At 41.1% G+C, this 19,921-nt stretch overlaps 1 protein-coding gene and 1 long non-coding RNA gene across 3 annotated transcripts in view; one reads left to right on the forward strand and one right to left on the reverse strand.

The window, feature by feature from the left end:
* LOC113952823 overlaps positions 1-8,477 on the forward strand; it is an 11,226-nt gene extending 2,749 nt beyond the window's left edge. The window contains exons 2-5 of one of the 2 annotated variants that reach the window (XR_003529665.1): positions 3,479-3,617; positions 4,386-4,509; positions 6,273-6,432; positions 7,130-8,477. This is a non-coding gene — a long non-coding RNA (uncharacterized LOC113952823). Of the gene's footprint in view, positions 1-3,478; positions 3,618-4,385; positions 4,510-6,272 lie in introns of both variants that reach the window. The other variant, XR_003529664.1, reaches the window with a different exon arrangement.
* Positions 8,478-13,454: 4,977 nt separating this feature from the next.
* On the reverse strand, positions 13,455-19,743 carry SLC35E3 (solute carrier family 35 member E3). The gene is made up of 5 exons (XM_027665123.1): positions 19,315-19,743; positions 19,116-19,226; positions 17,411-17,569; positions 16,418-16,500; positions 13,455-15,958 (listed from the first exon to the last, which is right to left on the reverse strand). The coding sequence occupies exons 1-5, from the start codon at positions 19,702-19,704 to the stop codon at positions 15,772-15,774; spliced, it is 930 nt and encodes a 309-aa protein (XP_027520924.1). The 5' UTR covers positions 19,705-19,743; the 3' UTR covers positions 13,455-15,771.
* Between the last annotated feature and the right edge of the window lie 178 nt (positions 19,744-19,921).

The raw sequence follows: 19,921 nt of genomic DNA on the forward strand, positions 1-19,921 counted from the left end.
GGTACTGCAGGTCCTGCACCTTCCAGCGATTCCACAGCGCCCCCTGCAGGCCACAATTGGGACTGTGCTAAGGGACAGGAGGGTATTCATTTAGAATTCTTGTTGTTATTGTTGTTTCTGGTTACTGGTTTTGCCAACATATATATATATCTTTTTAATAAAGGGTTGTTACTTCTTCTGGTTTTTTTTTTTTTTTTTTCTCACATTTTCCTCGAGTAAAGCCCCTTAATTTGACATTACAATTGCAGAGAGAGAGGAGTTTGGTCTATCTCATAACTCATCCTCTTTAGCAAACAGTCCAGTTTCATTTAAACTGCGACAGACTGTTAAATATTTGATTTCAGATTCTTGTTCCTCACTGTAATTCTTTTCCCCCCCCCCCAACATGTCCTACTTACCCTTTACTGGCAGCTGTCTCTTAAGCATCCAGCACATACACAAAATGGTCCTTGCCAGATGCTGATCAGAGGCATACGTGGCCAGGGTTTGTCAGGTCTCATCTCCAAGCAGTTTGCTGCTCCTTGGCTATCAGATAGGTTAATCTCATGTGCTGTCTATGAACTGCTCCCAGACACATACACACAAAAAAATTTAAAAAAAAATAAAATTCAAAGCGAGCCTCTGGGGCCTTACACTGTGTTGATGTATCCTTTCTGAAGCCTTAGACACAATCTCTATTAGTATGATATAAAGCTGTGATCAGTTCTGTGCCACAGATTGTCAGGCACCTCAACATGAAAGGACATAGGAACGAGGATGCTGAAACGCATCTGGGGCACATGTGGCTTAATGGGACTTTTTGCCAGGCCTGCCTGCTGCAGCTGTGACCCCACGTGCCAGACAGTGGGCCAATACAATTCTGTACAAATACAGGAGAGAGAATTTTGTTTGCTTTCTGCTTTGTTGTGTAAGAAAAAGCACATTGATAAGAAATCCTCCGGACAGTAATCACAAATTCGATGCAGGGAACTTATAAGCTAATACCTATCCCAGTGGAGAGGTCTGTCAGTACCAGAAACTTCTTACTATAAATGCTACCCAAAATCTACTAAATGAAAAGGGAATGCAGCCTTCCTGGGGGTAAATCTGAAGAGAGAGTAATGACAGGAATCAAGAGCAAAGCTCACAGCAGCAGTGGGAACCCAAAGACCACATGTGATGCTATTGCAGCTGTTTAACAGGGAACACCAAGCTCTACTTTGCTGTTCAACTTGTGTTTTTCTGGTGTGCAGGAGCCATGTATTTGAGCTGCCCATGGCTGCACTGCCCTTCCCAACAACCCCAGCGACTCTTCAGACTGGGTGGCACAGCAGGCGTTCTGCAGCTTCACCTGTGTGCACACCCTGGGCTCAACTACCTGCAGTGTTTCATCAAAGAATCACAGAATATTCTGAGTTGGAAGGGACCCAAAAGGATCATCAATGTCCAGCTCCTGTCCCTGCACAGAACAGCCCCAAGAATCACACCATGTACCATGTGGGAGCTTTGCATATGAGATCGGCAGTTTCCTACATTTCCTTAACTTCAGAGCAACTTTATATTTTGAAAAATGTAAAATTACTTCAGGTGGACTGGAAAAGATGGTCTGAAACAAAATGTTTTCCTAGCAGCTGCTCATGAGCTCTTTCTTACCCCCCTCCCACAGGCACTCAGTTCAGGTGTGTCTACTCTTGAGCATGTTAACTACAGCTGCTTCAAAACCATCTGGAGCTAGAACAATCCCACATCAGAAGACAGCAGCTCTTCTGCCTTTGTTTAGTTGCTGTACTTATTCCTTCATCCACCTGGGAGACACTGGTAGTCTGCCCAAATCTGATTCCTATTTAGTAGCAGCTCAGTCAGCCACAAGCACAATTAAACAAAACAATAGCCTTCTGAAGGGAGGCCAACTAGCAAGAACATAAACCAATTATTTTGAATTTCTGCCCATTATCTAAAACAGAATGAAAAGTTTAGGTGTTTTTCCCCCCCCTCTAGTTTTCTGTTTAGTCCTCACTTTTAAAGAAGCTTATGGAATGATTCTGAAGAACTGAAAGGGAAAAATCTCAGGAAAAGACTTCTAACTCTCAAATAGCTTTTGTTAGGCATATCACTGAATGAAAAAGCATGCTTTTCTTGTTAGGCAGGGGTGAAATATGTCACTAGATTGTGACCATCTCCTGCTTTACTAAACTGTAGCTCCTTCCCTAGTACTTGATTGCATGTAACTAGATCAGAAGAAGACTCAGTATAACCATGTTCATCTGCCTTATTTAGCCAGACTAGGATGATGCCAGTTCAGTTTAGAATTGTTCTTTTAATCCAGTGCTCATTTGTCATACAAATGTGCTGTTCAGTCCAGCACAAAACACATTTCTGTTTAAGGGAGTGGCTCAGAAGGGTGTGTGGGGTGTGCACAGGCTAACAGGACTCATGTGGAAGACTGAGGTATCTTTCAGTCCGAAACTGAAATGTATTCAGGGACAACCTAAATAGAGGAGAAGCTGAGAGCAAACATAGCATGCAGTTCAAATCCAGTCTGTTTGGGGTGCCATGTATGGACAGAACTGCAGCTGATGATGAAGTCAGGCCTGAGGTACTATTCAAGTCAGGCTGCAGTCTGGGTTAAAGTAAGGGAAGACAAAAAATTATTTTAACTGTCTGGATGTTACTTGAACTGTTCGTTTCTAACAACAAAACCCAGAAGGGCATTTTATTGCACAAACAGCTTCTTAATTCAGTCCCATTCTGTGTACCTGATCATGTATCTCCCAGAATTGTCCCACCCTTGCTAGCCCATTTGCCCACATCTCCTCCACATTTCCATAGTTGCTTTCTAGCTGCCTGTTATACAAGGAATATATGCTTTAGTTTGGATCGTGAAGTCTCTACAACATCCTCCTTTGCACACCTTCTTGTTGCCTGCTCCACAATGTAAAGTTTGGTTGATGCAGCCTTAGTGACTGGTGTATGATTTTACTTGACACAGAATGAACCATCCATTCCTCAGAAAAGCCTCAGCACTCTCCTTTTGCTAATACAATTGATTTTACTGATGAATTATAAGTCACCTTTCTGCTGGCTCTTTTCTGTTTGAGAGCATAGCTTTGTCAGTAAAACTTTTAGCATACAACTTTAGCAGAACATGCAGTTAGACAACAATGCTAGTAGCTAGACAAATAGTTTGGAACATTTATTAGAGGCATTAGTAGTCTGGGGTAGCCTGGACTTGAAACCATCAAGGTTGATTTGAGTAGTTTCCCTCCAAGAGTTCATTGCCATCACAAACAGGGCTAAGTTATCAAACTTGGGTGTATATTCTGAAGCCCACTTGGGAAGTGGGTTTGCTGAGAAGGGTCTCCTTGAGATTAAATCTCTCCCTAAAATCAGGCATGGATCCATATACTTCCTGAAATAAACTGATGTACCTTGCTAAGTCATCCTGCTGAAGACCCTCACTGTCTTTTTTCTTTTATCCATATACCCTCCCTTGATTCAGGTGGATGTTGATCATATGTCACCTCAGCACCCAACAGTTGACATGCAACAACTTGTTGCCAAGCAAGAGAAGTTTCTTACAGTGCCCAGTTGCCTGCCTGTAAATTAGTGCTTGTTTAAACACAAACATGACACATCATGTAAGTAAGGAACACATTAGAGACACTAAAACAGAAACAGTTCTCTCTGTGGAGTGAGCGAATATTAACATCACAATGTACAAGAGGGACATTGGCATAGAACTGGGTATTCTTGGGAGGAGTTTTGTGACCCACAGAGATACAGCATGCAGTTCTGCTGCAACAGAAGTGATGGTTAGTCTGCTTGTGCCAAGCTGGGTGCTAAGGCCCTGGAACATGACAGGCACAGAAACCAAGGGAAAATGTCATGTTTTCTCCCGAGTCAAGGAAAAAGCTCTCACACGTTTTTCATTCTCACATCTGCAATAAGAAACACTAAGAAAGTGGAATTTTAGCATCCTGCAGTTCAGGTGCCAGACACTGGTTGGGATGACCAGCATTGTCTTGAGCTTCTTTTTTATATTCACCTCTGAATTTCTCTCCTTTGCCCCCTACAGTGGTTTTTTCACAGTGCTTACATATTCCTTGTTTTCTTCTCTCTTCCATGTAATTTCTGCTTTTCAGATGTTGTTAATATTTCCACAGTATATTTTAATATATATGTATATATATATATATATATATATATACACTCTCTAGACATATAAAAAGTAGTTTTTTACAAAGAGCCTGCAAACTATTCTGAAAATACTCTTATGTGTCCTGATTTTTGGTAATTACATGTGAAAATGTTTGTAGAATTAGATCAATAAAGAAGTATATAGCATTATTTTAAAAGTGTTCTAATATTAATAAATTTCCCACTCTGCTTTTCTTTTTTAATTGTAGAGTTTTAGTTCTTCATAGTTTTCACCTGAAAGTGAGCTGTTAGTGGTTCTCCAGTATGTGGCATGTTTTAGCCTAAGGACTCTGATGGAGCCAGCTGAATTGGACAGACTTGAACAAGTAACAGGTAGTTGTTGTCCAAGTCCATGGCTTGGTTTTGTTACCAGAATAATTTTTTTTTTTTTACTAAATATGAAACGAGAACATTAAGGGAAATCCCCCACCCCAGCTGCTCTACAAATTGAAACCTCTTTCTAAGTACTGGCGGGCAATACAGATCAGGATAACATTCACAGTCTTTATCAGGAAGGCAATATTTGAAGAGAGGGAAAGGAAGTATTAAGCCAAATGCTGTAGGAATTTTTGAAGGCTGTGTGTGCCACTAAGCTTGTTTTTCTGCCACATGCCCTGATTCCATTAGCTGATCTGACAGACATCACTGCAGTTTCCGAGCCTTGGGACTCAGACCCTGCTGGCCTCGGCAGGAGGTTTGTCAGGGGAGGTTCGCTGGTGGTTGCGCCATCTGGTGCAGAAAAGGGGGGTTTCCATCTACAGCACACAAAGAAAGGCGCTCGGAATTAATGCATAAAACTTGCACAAACGCATCGATGACACTGGAAAAGCAAGACACAAACTAAGCTCTGACTGCAGATGACAAACCCATGCAAAATACTGTTCTGTGCTTTGTTTGGTTCCATTGCAGTATTAATAGCTCAATCATCTCTTGCCTCCAGAAAAAGCAAATGTCTCGACTTTTTGGTATTCCTTGATTCAGCTGGTTTTGCAGGATCCATCTTAGCATCTTAGATCACCCCGATTGTTTTAAAAGAATTTTTTAGCTGTGGTAGCTTTGAGTCTGTGCATTTCTCTTGGAAATTTCTTCTGCATTTGTTTGTGTACCTGGAGAGATATGCAGGCACTGGGCTTTGACTTCTGACCCACCTTATTTATCTTAACAACATGTTGTTCAGGTATGAGCCAAGGCCAGAGGGAACACAGGATGGTAGAACACCTTGAGAGAAACACACCATGCAGTGCTACTCACAAGGGAAAAATCCCAAGTCCACTGTTGTGGGACTGTGAGGTATTGCTGCATTATGACTTGGCTGTCAGGAGACAGGCTGCAGTTTCCTCACATAAGCAAAACAAGCCTCACACAAACATACCCAGATATGCACTGTAGTGAGGCATTTGAGAGTACAGATCTTCTGTCTTTACATGCCAAAATACAGTTTTAAAAAGATTCTCAAAACCACTTGTTTCCCCCCATATTTACTGAAGAGGGTCTGGTAGAATACAGACCATCGTTTTTGGTAAACAATTGCCAATCCTGATCTTTAACTCATTCAATGCAGGGGATGCCACTGCACTGAATGAGTTAATTTCCTCTTTCTTACCAGATGGGATATAGGTAGAGTTGGGATATAGGTAAGACTTGGGCCTGTCTTACCCTCTCCCTGATCCTTAATCAGCCACATTACCTGCACTGCTCTAAGAAACCTACCAGCTGTGGGGCTTACTTAGCTGCACAGCCTCACTAAAATGGTTGTGTTTAATGGCAAGATAATGAAGACTCAGCATGCATTTCTTTGGTTGTTGGCATGTTACTTCAGAGAGATCCTGTCCACCTCTTCAATCCTCTTGCTGCCTATTCTGATATACTGGCACAGACAATTGTGCATCTATGGTAAAAAGTGGATAAAGTTATCTGGCACACCTGAGAAATAAGGCATTTTTTTCTGCAGATCAGTTCCCTGAGGTAGTCTTGAGCAGCTACATAGCAGCTGGCCCAGGACATCACCGGAATGGCAGCAGACAGGTAGGCAGGGAAAATGTGTGGGATCTGCTTCAGCACTACTGAAAGTGAAGCTTGTATTTGGTTGATTTTAGAGCACATCACTGCAAGAGAGGTATTCAGTTCTCCTTGTCTCCTCACTGGTGGCTGCAAGCTGATGGTGACACAGACCTTTTTTGGAAGAACTGTGGTGCCAGATTGCCTCAGCCACCTTGCATGGTTTGGTGATGCAGCTGAGCTCATCAAATATCTCATGTAAAGAATGTACTGAGCCCATCTAATGCCCTATTGAAACAATGGCCTTGACAGGAGCTGTGCATTCCCAACCAAGTATTTCTTTGAACTGGCTTTGGCTCCTTTGACCACAGATTTAGCTGATTCAAGAGCAGGATATTTACTTGCATTTGCTGCTAGTATGTCAGCTTGCTTTATCATGAACACGTGAGATGTAACAAAAAAGCAGCAGGAACACACAGCTGGAAGCAGAGAATTGGAGATGGCAATGGGGAAATAACTCCTGAAGGCAGAGAGCCATTCAGAGGTCTTTTTCTTATCATCTAACCACACCTTGAATGTTACCTTTGGTATCAGTCACCTGGGTTGATAAGCCCCTGCAGTATCTCCTGTGATAGAACTGGGTCCAAATTCCCAGAAGTATCCCTCAGGTGTTACTTAGGGAGAAGTAAAGAGTGCATGTTAGCACTGATAATTAGTTTAGCTGGCCCAACCCAGCTTTTCCTGTGTTGCAAAGGAGCTGAAAGATTTGCAAGAGGAGTTGTGTTGATTTTACTGATGAGGACACTTCTGATGGTAATTTGCAGGCCGTTGTGTTTTTATTGCACTGTACTTCAAGCTGAACGCATTCTCTTCTGTGAAAGCTGATTTGGAAATGTAGGTCTTGAAATCTGTAGAAAGCATGTGTCACTGTGTATTTTGCATTCCACTTGTGCAGATATCAAGCACCTCTAGCAAGTTGCTCCAGCTCAAAACATCACTCCCTTCTGCTGTTGATAGGACTTTCTTAGCAAAAGTTACTGCCTTTGCAACACAAGTTGGAGGGATCACAAAAAAAAAAAATCAACCCACATCTCAGTTCTCAGTCTGGCACGTTAAACTGTTACTCCAAGGATTGTATCCAAGGGACACCACAGCATGGGCGTGCATTCCTCTTTGGTGACACAGACAGGAAAGGACAACTGCCTCTCGAAAAGCAGAAGCCTCAAATAGCCGGGGAGCAGTATTGTCATACATACTGGAAATGTGCACACAGACCAAGAGTCTTCCAGGTCCATGCAGCCATACAATTATTTTATGCAAGACCAAAATGATGACTGCAGTGAACTAAGGAAGCTTTCCAGTTTTATCTGTGTTTTATGTATGCATATCAACTTTCCATTTTTACTAGGTTTTGGTTCCAGTTTTCAATGCTAGCAATTCATCTCTAGAGCTCCGTGTCTCTGGCTTCTACTAAAATCCCATCCTGCCAAGCCATTTTTGCAGCAAAGCCTTTGCAGAGGTTTGATTCATTTCAATCATTCCTAACCCGCAAATGTGAAATCCCGTTAGACAATAAGGACATCACATCACAAAATAATTTCCTTAGACATCTTTGCATGCACTGATTTACATCTATTTTTAAAAGGAAACTCCAAACATGGGGGACTTGCATATCTTACTTTTACACTCAATAAAAACACTGAGAATACTCAACTACAAGATATTTAAATCCTGGCTTGCTTAGGAACAACTAACTGATTAGAAAATTAACCCGCCTTTAAAAATAATATCCCAATGATATGACGCCCAGTGAATTACTATAGGCTATCAAATGAGTAAAGCTTCTTCATAGAAGCAAAACCACCTGATGTAGCACAGACTGGTTCAGCTTAATACAGCACACTGAAAAATAGGACAAACACACAATATACTTTCCAAAGATCTTCCCTTAATACAGGGGACAAGGGAAATAGAGTTGCTAGTCCACAGGAGGCTGCAGAGACAGGAAAGAAGCTGCTGCAGCTCAGAGCAAGCCAGTCTCCCAGAGAATTCAAGACCACTTAACAGGCACATAAATATGTTGTGGAGTGCTTGAGAAACTCCTTGAAGGCTTATGTCTGAGATGCTTTCTCACCATTTCGTTTGTGTGAAACCTTCTTCAAAATCTGCCTTCTGGCGCTGGGTGTGTGGACGTCACATGGGGACTATTGAAAGAGGCGCCTCCCGCCCCGCTCTGCTTCCCTCAGTCCCGTTCCTAGCCGTGCGGTGTCACTATTCTCCGTTGTCCCAGCACGAAAACTTGCCTGTTTTCGTCAACAGGAAGGCATCGACTTGCTCAGTAGCCAGTCGTGGCTATTCTGTCTAGCAAAGGGTCATATGACTCTCACAGTTCAGACAGATCAGAGGCAGGAACGTGACATTCCATTGACACTGTCATCTCATAATGTGTGCTAAGAGCATGTCTTTCACTAAATCTGCTAGTTTCCCAAAGTTTCTGAATTTTAATTTCTGTCTTTGGCATCCAAGATGAGGTCTGAAAGACACCCAAGTACAGCTGGTTCTGTAACATAGCATGTAGTTCTAGAAAACCAGCTTGGTGTGGCTGCTCAGTAATCCCAGCTCAGTGCCAGCCTCCCATGTGTCCATTCACACTGCTGTCAGCTGGACCTCATGAGATTGTAGGTTTAGGGGTACAGAAAAAAGGTTTACATGTGTCGTGTGGTGTGTGCCCCCCCCCCCCCCCCCGATAGAGACATAGCTATCCATGAATTCAAACAGCCTTTTTGGGAAACCTTTGCTTGGGCTTTGTTTGGGAAACAAACCTACTACATTTCTATCCCTCTCTTTTTTCTACCTATACAACAAAGTCTGATGCAAACTGCACTGGTTATTGTCAGTCCTGATCAGAAGAACCACTTTACCACTCAGAAAAGTGAGATCATGTGTTTTCAGAAATGTATCATAATTGCCTGAAGGATGTATGACCACCACTATCAGTTTCTTCTCTCAACTGGATTAACAAGTAGGAATACAGTTTTTGACTAACCAGCACAAGAAATGCATTTAATAAGTAAACCATTTTGGATCCCAGAAGACCCTAACATTGCTTTCAACTCCTTGGAGAAAAACACTCAATTTCACAACAGTTAATATAATAGGAGCTGGAGAGGCTTTTTCCACTCAGCTGGAAGACAGAAACCTGAGTGGAATCAGCATGCACACATGTAGATAAATTACATGATCTTAATCAAAGTATTTAATATGCAACTTTGGTGTATTGTAAAACAAAACCCCTTCAGTCACTCATTAGTTCTGTAACAGAAAATAAAAGTGTGCAAATGTTTTCTTTTTCCCCAGAAAGTAAGGAGAATCAAAAACATTCTGGGTAGAGTAAGGAAGCAGAACAAGGACTGTTGCTTTGTTGAATAGCATACCAAATTTAGTTGAAGAAAAAAAAAAGTCAAACTTGTCAACTATGCAGCTTCATTTCTGGAAATGCTGAGCCAATGCCATTCTCTATTAGGTACTATTGAAAGGGAAGAAGTTCACACTGACAAATCTGGCCCTGCTATATTCAGCTGCCTTATCGTGCAGTTAAGCATCTAAACTTATACATCTAGGGAAGTTTTAAAATATAAGGTCTGTGTGCTGTATACTCTTCTCAGTTGTTTCTTAACTCATTGTCTCACTTTTTTCTTTAATCACAACCACCTCTATTCTATGGTCCCAATAACCATGATTACTCCATGTGCTTCACCCAATCACAACACATCTCCTTTAAACAAGTTTGCTTTTCAGCTTCTGCTTTGTAAGAAAGTAAAAAAATGCAACAGTTTTCTGTGCCAAGGTCATTAAAAATTACATTCTTATGGTGTGTTTCAACCAGAGATCTCCTCCCTGCACTTCCTGGATGAGATACAGCCGCTTGTGGTTCTAAAAATAATCCTGCTCTTTTCTGACACACTACTAGCCTGCATATGCATCCTGTATGTGCTAGTTACCCACACAGCTGTGCTAGACTTCTTGGAGCTCCTTAAATATAATCATGTGTCTTCAAATGTATGGCCTGTATTAATGTTCCAGTGAAGCCACAAACAGATCAGAAAATTATCTTTGCAATGTCAATCCTTAAGCAACCTTTGGACTGTTCCCAGTACTTGCTTCTAAATACACAATTTACTTCCATTATATTATGTTTAATCTGCCCATGTCTGTTCCTGCCTTTCCATTATAAAGGCAGCATATTGTGCCTGCTAGGTACTGAGCTAGTGCAGCTGGCAAATTAACTCTTAATTCACGTTAACCTGATTCCTGTATTTTAAGCAATTAATTTGGCTCCCTAGGTAAAAACCAGCAACACTGGGTTAGGTCAGTATATTTATATAAGTACTAATACAATTTCTGTCTCAATTCTAGAATTCCCTAATTATAAAGGGCAGACTGAAACAGGAAAGGGAGATTTCTTATGCACTAAACTAAAGGAAATGACAAAAACTAAAATGGGAAAGTATTAGAAACTGCCTTGCAACTAAAACAACAAAAAGGGATCCCATTTCCCCTTTCTTTAGTCCTTGTTGTGCTGCAGGTTGTAACTATGCCCCTTTGGGCTGGACTGGATCCCTCACAGCAGGGCTGACTGTTACACGAGGCGATGGAGTACGTTGTACTCCCCAGGGTCATAGAATAGAATCATTAGGTCCATTAGAACTCTCAGGTCTTCTTACTCAAGGAAGACAGGAGAATGATCCAAGTCAGTCAGATGAAAGCAGGAACAGTAACTTTAGCCACACAAACTCCGTAGGGAGAGATGATATGTTTTCATTGGACCAACTGATACAGCTGAAGAAAAGCAAACCAGCTTTCAGGAACACAAGCCCTCCTTTACTAAGCCCAGCATCACTGGGCCAGGGGAGGCAGAACAATAGCTCCCTTCTCTCAGGAAGGTTAACCATAGCTGTGGGACAAGCCTGGCAAAGACTGTCTGAATCCAGCAATTTTTTTTTTGCATGGCATTTATATTTTCAATTTTTATATTATTAAAATCTATTTTATACTAAATGTGTCAACTACTACAGCACAACAAGAATTCAAACAACTCAGCTTTGCATTCTTTTGCAATACCTGCCTAGACACAAACACACACCTGTCCCCAGATTTATTTATAAACACAGATTTATTTGGTAAGATGTCTCTGTGTCTCAGAACAGGATTTCTGTTTATCCAAGATTATATCAGCTCCTGCTGATAGATTTTTTTCCTTCATGTTCTTAACCCTATGCAGCTGACATCCCAATCACCTCTGCAGCAACTGCGCTGTCAAATGGAAATCTGAGACTGCGATCAGAGAGAGAGCACACACAGAAATAGAGGGAATTTGTACGGAGCAGAAAGATGGTGCTTCTTTGCATCTGCCTGATTGTAATAGTAGAAAAAAAAGAGCTGCATCTTTAAAGTTAGAAGAGTGAAATTCTTTTGCAAAACAAAACATATCTTCACTCTATATAGTTGCCTTTAATTTATTAAAAATTATTTTCTTTTTTTTCTTATTAAATGGGGAAGTTGGGTTTTGAAGGCTAAAATAAAATTTTAAGAGGAAAAAAACGCAATAACACAAGCAAACACCTACAAGTCTTTAATCCAAACTCTTCTTCTTTTAAAAACTAGTTAAGACATAACTGGGAGCAAAACAGACATCTTAGGAGAAAAATCTTAATATGAAAGATGAGTTGAGGGACACTAAGATCTGCTCTCCAAATTCCCTTAACCTGCAGTCTGTTTGTCATTAAAAGCAGGAACATAAAATCCAGGAAGATAGAAAGCTCTCTCACCTATCAGAGTGAGCCTTCTTATTACTTTCCGAAGTAGGCTGGTGATTTTCAGGCCAGCTTCTAAGTCACTGCTAAATACCTCAGCAGTGTGCCAGTGTTCAGTAGCACAATATTGCTCAAGAGCAGGCCCTCCTAAGCAGCTCAACTGTATAAATATATACAGCCAATTACAAAAGCCATCATGATCTTTTGACAGATTTTGCAGATTTGACAAACTAGACATGGGTTAGCTGTACTCCAAAATGTTATAGAATACTCTTCTGAAACTCTTATATAATAAAACATTATAAAAATGAGACTTTTACCTTACTATTTGACCAGCATTCACTACGACTAATATTTAAAAAAGAGTTTAATAAAAAACTCTGCATAGTCCAAACAAGGCTTTAATGTTGCTTTAGCCCTAAGCCATCGCTGGGCATTCATTTCATGAAATGAGACAGGGAGAGGATACAGTCCTGCTGAATTGCAGTTCTGTCTCGAAGGTAGACTTCCTGCAAGACAAACCTCCTTTTCATACATGTAACAGCAGCAAACCACTTTACTTCAGACTCAACCCTGAGAGAGTGACTGTTCACGCATCAACAGGAAAACTCCCCTGGCACAGTGCCCTGCACGGACACAGAACCTGCAAGAACTTAGCGAGTCATACAAAACCAGATGAAAAATCTGTCAAACATGTGCTGAGTTACCAAAGTTAAAGGTAACACAAAGCTTTGAACTGAGTATCTTTTAAGTGAAGGCATACTTCCTATTCCTTTGGGAAAAATGGGAAAACCTTGTGTATGTTGTTTTAAAGAGTTTTTGGGGACAAGGCTAGCAAAGATAACTTACCACCAGTTGCTCAGATTTTAAACAGAATCATCTACATATGCTCTCAGTTTTAAATGCCACCTTGGTATCTACACCAGCATTTCCACTGGAACATCATCAGTGGTAGCTTTTTAAAATAAAGAATGATAATATAAGCAGCAAAGCACTGGATGGCAAAAGAGCAAGGCCCATTCTGCTACCACAGTTTAGTGACATGTAGAATATGAAAAATGAAAATCAAAAAGCAAACAAGAGGGTTTGTATGGTATGGCTCCAATTATAACAGCATACACAGGGTGATGACTACATATTGCTAAAGATTACAAGCCTCTGATTTCTCTTTCAGGAAAGTCAAAACTGATTGAAATACATATAATTAACAGGAAAACACATTCAATTGATGTAGTAAAAACTAGAATAAGCAAGCTTCCCACCGTGTAAGTATCAGTGATTTTTATAAGATTCCATTTTTTACCTCAGGATTTAAAATTTTCCACATTTGTGCCACGAGTGCAAACCATTCAAACTTCATGAAATATTCATACAGACAGAAATCCATGTGGCACCACTTTGTCTTATAGACACCTAGACCTCCAAAGTGTATGCAATTTGAAGATGAAAAAAGACAAGAACAACTCCTTTCTCCTGCAATAAGCAGGTATCAGTAAACTGATCAAAATTTATTCCCACCCTACATATAACCAAAGAAACAATACATACAAAGATCCATTTATCTCACAATTACACAAGCCTCCTGGATTTAATATTTTGAACCATATGACAAAGTTCAAGATACTTTATTTATTAGACACAACAGGTAAATCTCAAAGGAGAGATCTTGAAGGTATGAAAAAAATCACGTCACTTAAGCCCCACCCACCCACATTCCAACAACAGATTCTATTTATAATGTACTTTTTTAATGATACTGTTAATTTTCTCTTGCAGATCTGCTCCTCTTCTTAAGGAGTCTTTAGTATTTCCAGGCATGGCTGTTTTGTTCATTCTACCATTTTACATCAGTCTGATCTCAAATATTTGTCAAACAGGCACCTAATTCAGTTGTTTTCTGTGTTTTGGCAGTCTGTCTACATCTCAGAAGAACTTGTGCACAGCACAAATTAATGCAAATAGCTTTCTCAGTGTACATACTGAAGGATATGCATCCAGAGCTTGACTGCCTGAATACATCTTTCAGTAGTCCTGGCTGTATTTTTAAACTAATTATACAAATCTATAAAAATGTATAAAAAAATTATCCTTGGACCAGTACAATGTCCAAGAAACAGTTGGTAAAGATGTAAAATTATTCAGGTATTTCTAACTCTGAAATGATATAGAGTATTATGGTGTAAACTTAGGTTACAAAGAGAAATAGCTTTTTCTTCAATCAAGAACAGAATAAATAATTTACAAGTTTGAGAAAAGCTGAATTATTTCCTACATAAAGACTTCTGATCTCTATTGTATAAAACTTAGAGGAACTAAATATTATTTCTGCTGGTGGCTGCAAAACTTAAATACTTGGTTTTGTTCACATAATTCCCCTCTTTAAATCTCCTAGAGGTAGATGAAGATAAAACAAACTCCAACAAGTAAGGATTAAGATACTGCAATTACATTCTAACCGTGCAAATCTAGCGAACATATGTTCTCACCAGATTTACTGAAAGCAGTTATTTTTTCTTTCCTTTTTTTAACTAGAACAGCACTCAGGTTCTTCCATCCACATTGTCAAAATCAGTGCCTGATACTGTCATAAAATAATTTTCAAAGCATTTCTGAATTAGAGCAGAAGTAGGTCCCACCTCGCACTCTTCAGTCACTGTGATACGTTTCCCAGGACTGTCTGTTGAGGAAACGCTGCCTTAACCAGCACTGCCCAGACAGCCCTCCTGTGCCTCTCCCCTAAAACAGTGGCAGCAGACAAACCTGCAGATCCTACCCAAGGTAACTCTTGGGGAAAGATGTGGGAGTGAAGGAGGTGGGGCTGAAGGCAGGACAGAGAAATGGGCAATCTTCCCGCCCATTAAAGACAATGACCTTTCTGAAGATTTCTCCAAAATATTTTTTAGCATGGGTGTCTGTGTGCAAGGGCTGCAAAATAATTGGTTATTACCACAAAACCAGAGATTTTATTAGGATCACAAGTATTTACAAGATCTCATGTAAAGTCTTGGTTTTGGCACAGTGAAAATTATAATGCAGTAACAAAATCTTCCAAAACATTAATTACTTCATGAATGTCCTGACAGACTAAAAGAAAAAATTAAGATGAACTGTTTAGATCTGATTTCCTATTTTTCTATAGCTTGGCCTATGGCTTCAAGTTTTCCACTCTCACCTCTAGTCTCCTTCCACCTGTAATTTTATCTACTTTCTTCAGCCAAAAATCTATCCCTGTGTTGAGGCCAAACATAGATAAGAAAGCACACAAGAAATAGGAATGACTCTGGTGGCCTTTTTTAAAACAACTGGACAAAGTTTGTTTTTCTCCTCATTGTTTACCAGACAAAAAGGAGGAAGCATTACTACATACCAGAACATCTGCGTAAAAGTGCCTCCAAGTTTTTCTTCATGACAGCAATAATGGCATGATCACAGAGACAGGATTCCTTTTCTTTCTCTCTTTTTGTATTACAACGGTAGCCATCATGATCTCATTTGGTATGCAAAAAATATAATTACTTCAGTACAATTTCCACAGCAATTTGAAGTATGCCTTTTTCTCTTTTAAGTTACTGTTTTAATTTAATGAAAATTATAGGATGGACTGAGATGGCAAAACCCCAGCATTCTACATAATTCAGTTCTTTTGGTTTAGTTACAGAATAACAATCCTGGTAGTTAAACTAAAACCATAGATCTAAATGACTGAGGCAATTTCGTGCATTCTAGAATCAATGCATATTTAAATACTTGTTTTCCTTCACAACAGTATTCAGAAACTCTTGCTTTATGGACGCTGGACCAATTTACTCTTACTGCTTTCCTGCTCACTAAGCTTGAAATGTGTGTAGGCTAAAATGCCGAACAATGTGCACAGAATCCCAAGGCCTTGGTTAACAGATAGTGGATCCTTAAATAAGAGGCACCCTCCCAGGAGCGTGATGCAGAACTTGAAATGTCCAAACATGTTATACCTAGACATCCATTAAGGATAACAGCAAATACCAGTATTATTTTTTGTAAAAAGAAACACTTGGAAATGTCATTAGTTATACCCAAAGCACACAACGGTGCTGACTCCAACTCATGCAATTTTCTTGCATCTCTGCAGCCTGTGAATATTAACCTCCATCTAAAGGCTTTCACCCATCGTACACTTCAAACTGATTCACATGCCAACACTTCTTCGAAGTAGCCAAAGTGTGGATTAATATTCTTTGCAGGTATGAAGGTCAGCGAGGGAACCGCCATTACCTATACAAATCCCGAACTAAGAAACAAAATACACTAAAACATGAACATGCTTTTCCAGCTTCATCATTTAAGATAAAGCAGGCAGGTTAAAAACAATTTTGCCACAATAAATCAGCCCAAATGAATTCCAACACAATTCATCTGGAAACAGGAGAAACGACTAACGTTACAAAGGATACGTGACTGGTGACGTATTTCCAATGATCCAGTAAATGGACAAGTTTACCATAAAGGCTATTATTCCAGACAGCAGTACCATTATCTGTGGATTAATGGACACAGTCAGTAATCTGACCCGCTTTTGTAGATACATCCCAGGTTATTTATTTAGTTTCATTTACTTTCAAATGCAAAGTATCAGGCCAGAAAAACATACGAAGAACAAAAATAGAAAAGGCTTCAAATCAGTACAGACACTGGTGATGTGTAATAAGCAGCTCAGGGTACGATCGCCATAAATATACACTGAGAGACCTACAAGCCCTTTTCTCCTTTACCCTTGGTGAACATTTAAGAGTGATTTGGAAAATCTGGCTGCTCATGCACACTGAGGCTGCATTCTTTACCTTTGAGACAAAGTCTTATTTATGGTCACAATGAAAACTATTTAAGGAAAATATCTGATTTTATAATTGTGAATACTTGCTAACCCATTCATAAGCTGCAATGCTACAAGAAGTGACCCACCACTGAGGAGCATGATCAGCATTGGTAAGAATATGCCACTGTCTCTTTTTTGGACAAGATATAGAGAGAAATTATAGTCTTCTTGGTGAAAATAAACTATTAATTCTAGTGAACAACCAATATTGACATCCTTCCGCAGAAGAAGAGTTGGGAGTGTCAAAAGTGAGCACGCTTCTCTCTTTCTCTGAGTGGACAGTAAGAGCTGGAACTAGAGCACTTACATTATTTTTAATTTAATACATTAGGGGAAGCTTCAGATGCCCTCTAAACAGAAACAAGAATTAAGGACATAAATAAACTGACAGACTCGCTCCTCTCAGAGGAAGTGGGGCAGACTCAACAAAGGGCTTTCTCCTGCACACGCCCCTCTCATCTCACCATAGCCAATGGCTGTACAAAAATCTGTTTCACACAGAAATATATCTTACTATCAAGTTTAACTACATAAGTGATAATTATTTAAATGAAGTCAATAAAAGCCTTACCACAGCAGAAAGCGTCCAGGGCCCAAATATTCCCCCTTCTCCGAAGACTGGCTCAAAGAAGGGTATGATGAACAACAACATAGCTGAGGACATTGGTGCCTGATAGTACAGCAACTGCATAGAGTTTACCTGCAACTCGTGCTGCTTAGCACCTACCCACTAAAACCAAAAGAGAAAACCGTTAAACATGAGGAAAAAAAACCCACAAATTGAAAATCTTAGCAAAAGCAAACTGGCTACTAACACAGAGGGAATCTCACGTGGACAATATTACATAAACAGATTGCTGAGCATTACCTTCGCCTAACTGGGGGCCCTGTGTGTTTGTCTCTTGCAAGCACAAAAGCCACGAGAGGAGAAAATAATATGCAGGGACAGTGAAAAAGTCCTGAGTGCCTAAACCTGCCTTTTCCCATTACCTGGGGGTAAAGTATTGCACCTGAGGAAGAACAAAAAAGTAGCAGAACTAGAAAGAAAATGCCGGCTCCCTTTTATATTCAACACAAATTCCAGATCCTGTCTGTGATGGAGCTGAGTACCTTTGCCACGGCAGAGATCTGCTTGTGCACCTTTCTGCTTATTTTCTTCCACATACAAGCTAACAAAATCAGTAAACGTTTGTCTTCCTTTTGCCAGTTTATTCCAAATTTAATGGATTTCTATTCAATATTGATTATAATTGACTCTAAGGAGTATTATTATGCTTTAAGAAGTATTATTTATCTATGGCTATGAAGACAGATGTTACAGCCAAAAAGATGCGACTTTATATCATGCTTTAGAATGATGTTTAATACTTCATAAATCACATTAACTGGTAACATGAATTCCAGCATATGAATTTGCTAAGTTTTTTTTTTAACATTACAGAATAATTTCACCCAAGTACTGTCATTTCTCCAGTACAAACACCATCACTTAAAGTTATATAGCATGTCTCTCCTCCTCCTGCCCCAAAACAGGACAAGAGACCAGACCATTACTTATCATCTTACACACTACAGATGAAAGAGCCTCGCTTCTTTAGGAGGTACAGTATACCTGTTGCAAAGAAATTCACACTTAAATGGATGACTATCCAATCAACATGACAGAGGATGCTCATTTGGGAGACTTTTACAGTCACGGCCAGTAATGAGCTGGTTGAGATATTAGTAAATGTTAAAGCAGAAAGGGCTAAGACAGTCCTTGGACATATCTATTTTTTCAACCATAATAATCCAGAAAGGTTGTATTGTGTGTATATCGTGCATATGTATTAATGCACCCTCTACAAAAACACCTGAGATTGTGTATAGTTGAAAATGAAAAAGGATGCTGACAAAATGTAAATAGCTCAAGGATAAACCACGGGATTAACTGAAGGACTGGAAAACGTCCTTTCTAGGGAAAGGCTCAAATGCAAGGCACTTACTTCAGCAAGAACATCAGTTCTCTCTAGAAAAAAAGGAGTTTTACCGCTTTTCACCCCTTGAAAATACACTCACGTTAAAGATGACCCCAGTTTTTACCAGCAAGGATGATCAATTCGTCAATTTACCAGGGGTTATGATGGATTATCAAAATTTGGTGGGTTTTTTAAAAACAAAAAACGGAGCACGGAGGGTTTCTTGGAAGGCTGGATGCTACTGAAAGGCGATCAAAACAAGGGGCCGTATCGTGAAGACCAACCACCACAGCGCTTCCCCTCCCCGCCAATACCCACCACTTGGTAGAGGGAGGTCACCAGGACGCCCAAGGTGGCGAATGCTATCCCCAGGACGTTGAACTTCACGTCGTAGTAGGAGTTGAGGAAGACGCCCAGCGTGATGGGGACCTGCGGAGGTGGAGAGGGGGGTTTTAGGCGGGGTCGTTGCCCTCGGCGTCGCCCCTCCCCGCTCCCCTCAGCCCCGCCGCCTCCTCACCAGGGTCAGCTTGATCCGCAGGGGGAAGGTCTTGCCGTAAGCCACGCTCTGGATGACCACGATGACCGGCGTGGTCATGGCCTTGGCCAGCTGGTAGGTGCCGATGGTGTTGCTCTGCAGGGAGAGGTTGGTGAAGACGACGAAGCCGCAGAAGCTGAGGGCCAGCGGCAGCACCTGTGCGGGCTGGAGGCTCTTGGGGGAGAAGGCGCCGAGCGCCTGGCACAGGTAGAGGCCGAGCCAGGTAATGGCGAAGTGCACTAGGGTGAGGCTGAGGTTGGGGAAGCCCAGCCGCACGTACAGCCACTTGTTCAGGAAGACGATGCAGATGGAGGCGGCCAGGTTCACCAGCAGCCCCGCCGCCAGCCGGCCCTGCGCCGGCAGCCAACCCATGGCTGAGGCTGCCCGGCGGCCGCCAGCGAACCGGCCGGGCCCGGCGCCCCCGCCCCGCGGGACACGTGGGCTCGCGCCTTCCGGTGGCCCCGCCCTCCCCGCGCGGCTCCGCCCGCCCTGCGCGGGGGCAGCGCCCCCGGAAGGCCGCGGGAGCGCGTGTGGGTGTGTGTCCGGCTGTGTCCGTCTGTTCGTCTGTGTGTACGTCCACTCCCTCCCC

Source organism: Corapipo altera, unplaced genomic scaffold, assembly GCF_003945725.1.
Source record: "Corapipo altera isolate COAL_440 unplaced genomic scaffold, ASM394572v1 1, whole genome shotgun sequence".
NCBI lineage: Eukaryota > Metazoa > Chordata > Aves > Passeriformes > Pipridae > Corapipo > Corapipo altera.

Bases quoted from the DNA above. Each gene is read 5' to 3' on its own strand.
- SLC35E3 (XM_027665123.1), bottom strand. From the start codon at position 19,704: ATGGGTTGGCTGCCGGCGCAGGGCCGGCTGGCGGCGGGGCTGCTGGTG. The intron at 16,501-17,410 runs GTAAGGCTTTTA...ATTAATCCACAG, and splicing joins CCTGGACGCTTTCTGCTGTG to ATAATGGTACTGCTGTCTGG. The intron at 15,959-16,417 runs GTATCCTTTGTA...ATGGATGTCTAG, and splicing joins GGAAATACGTCACCAGTCAC to GTATAACATGTTTGGACATT.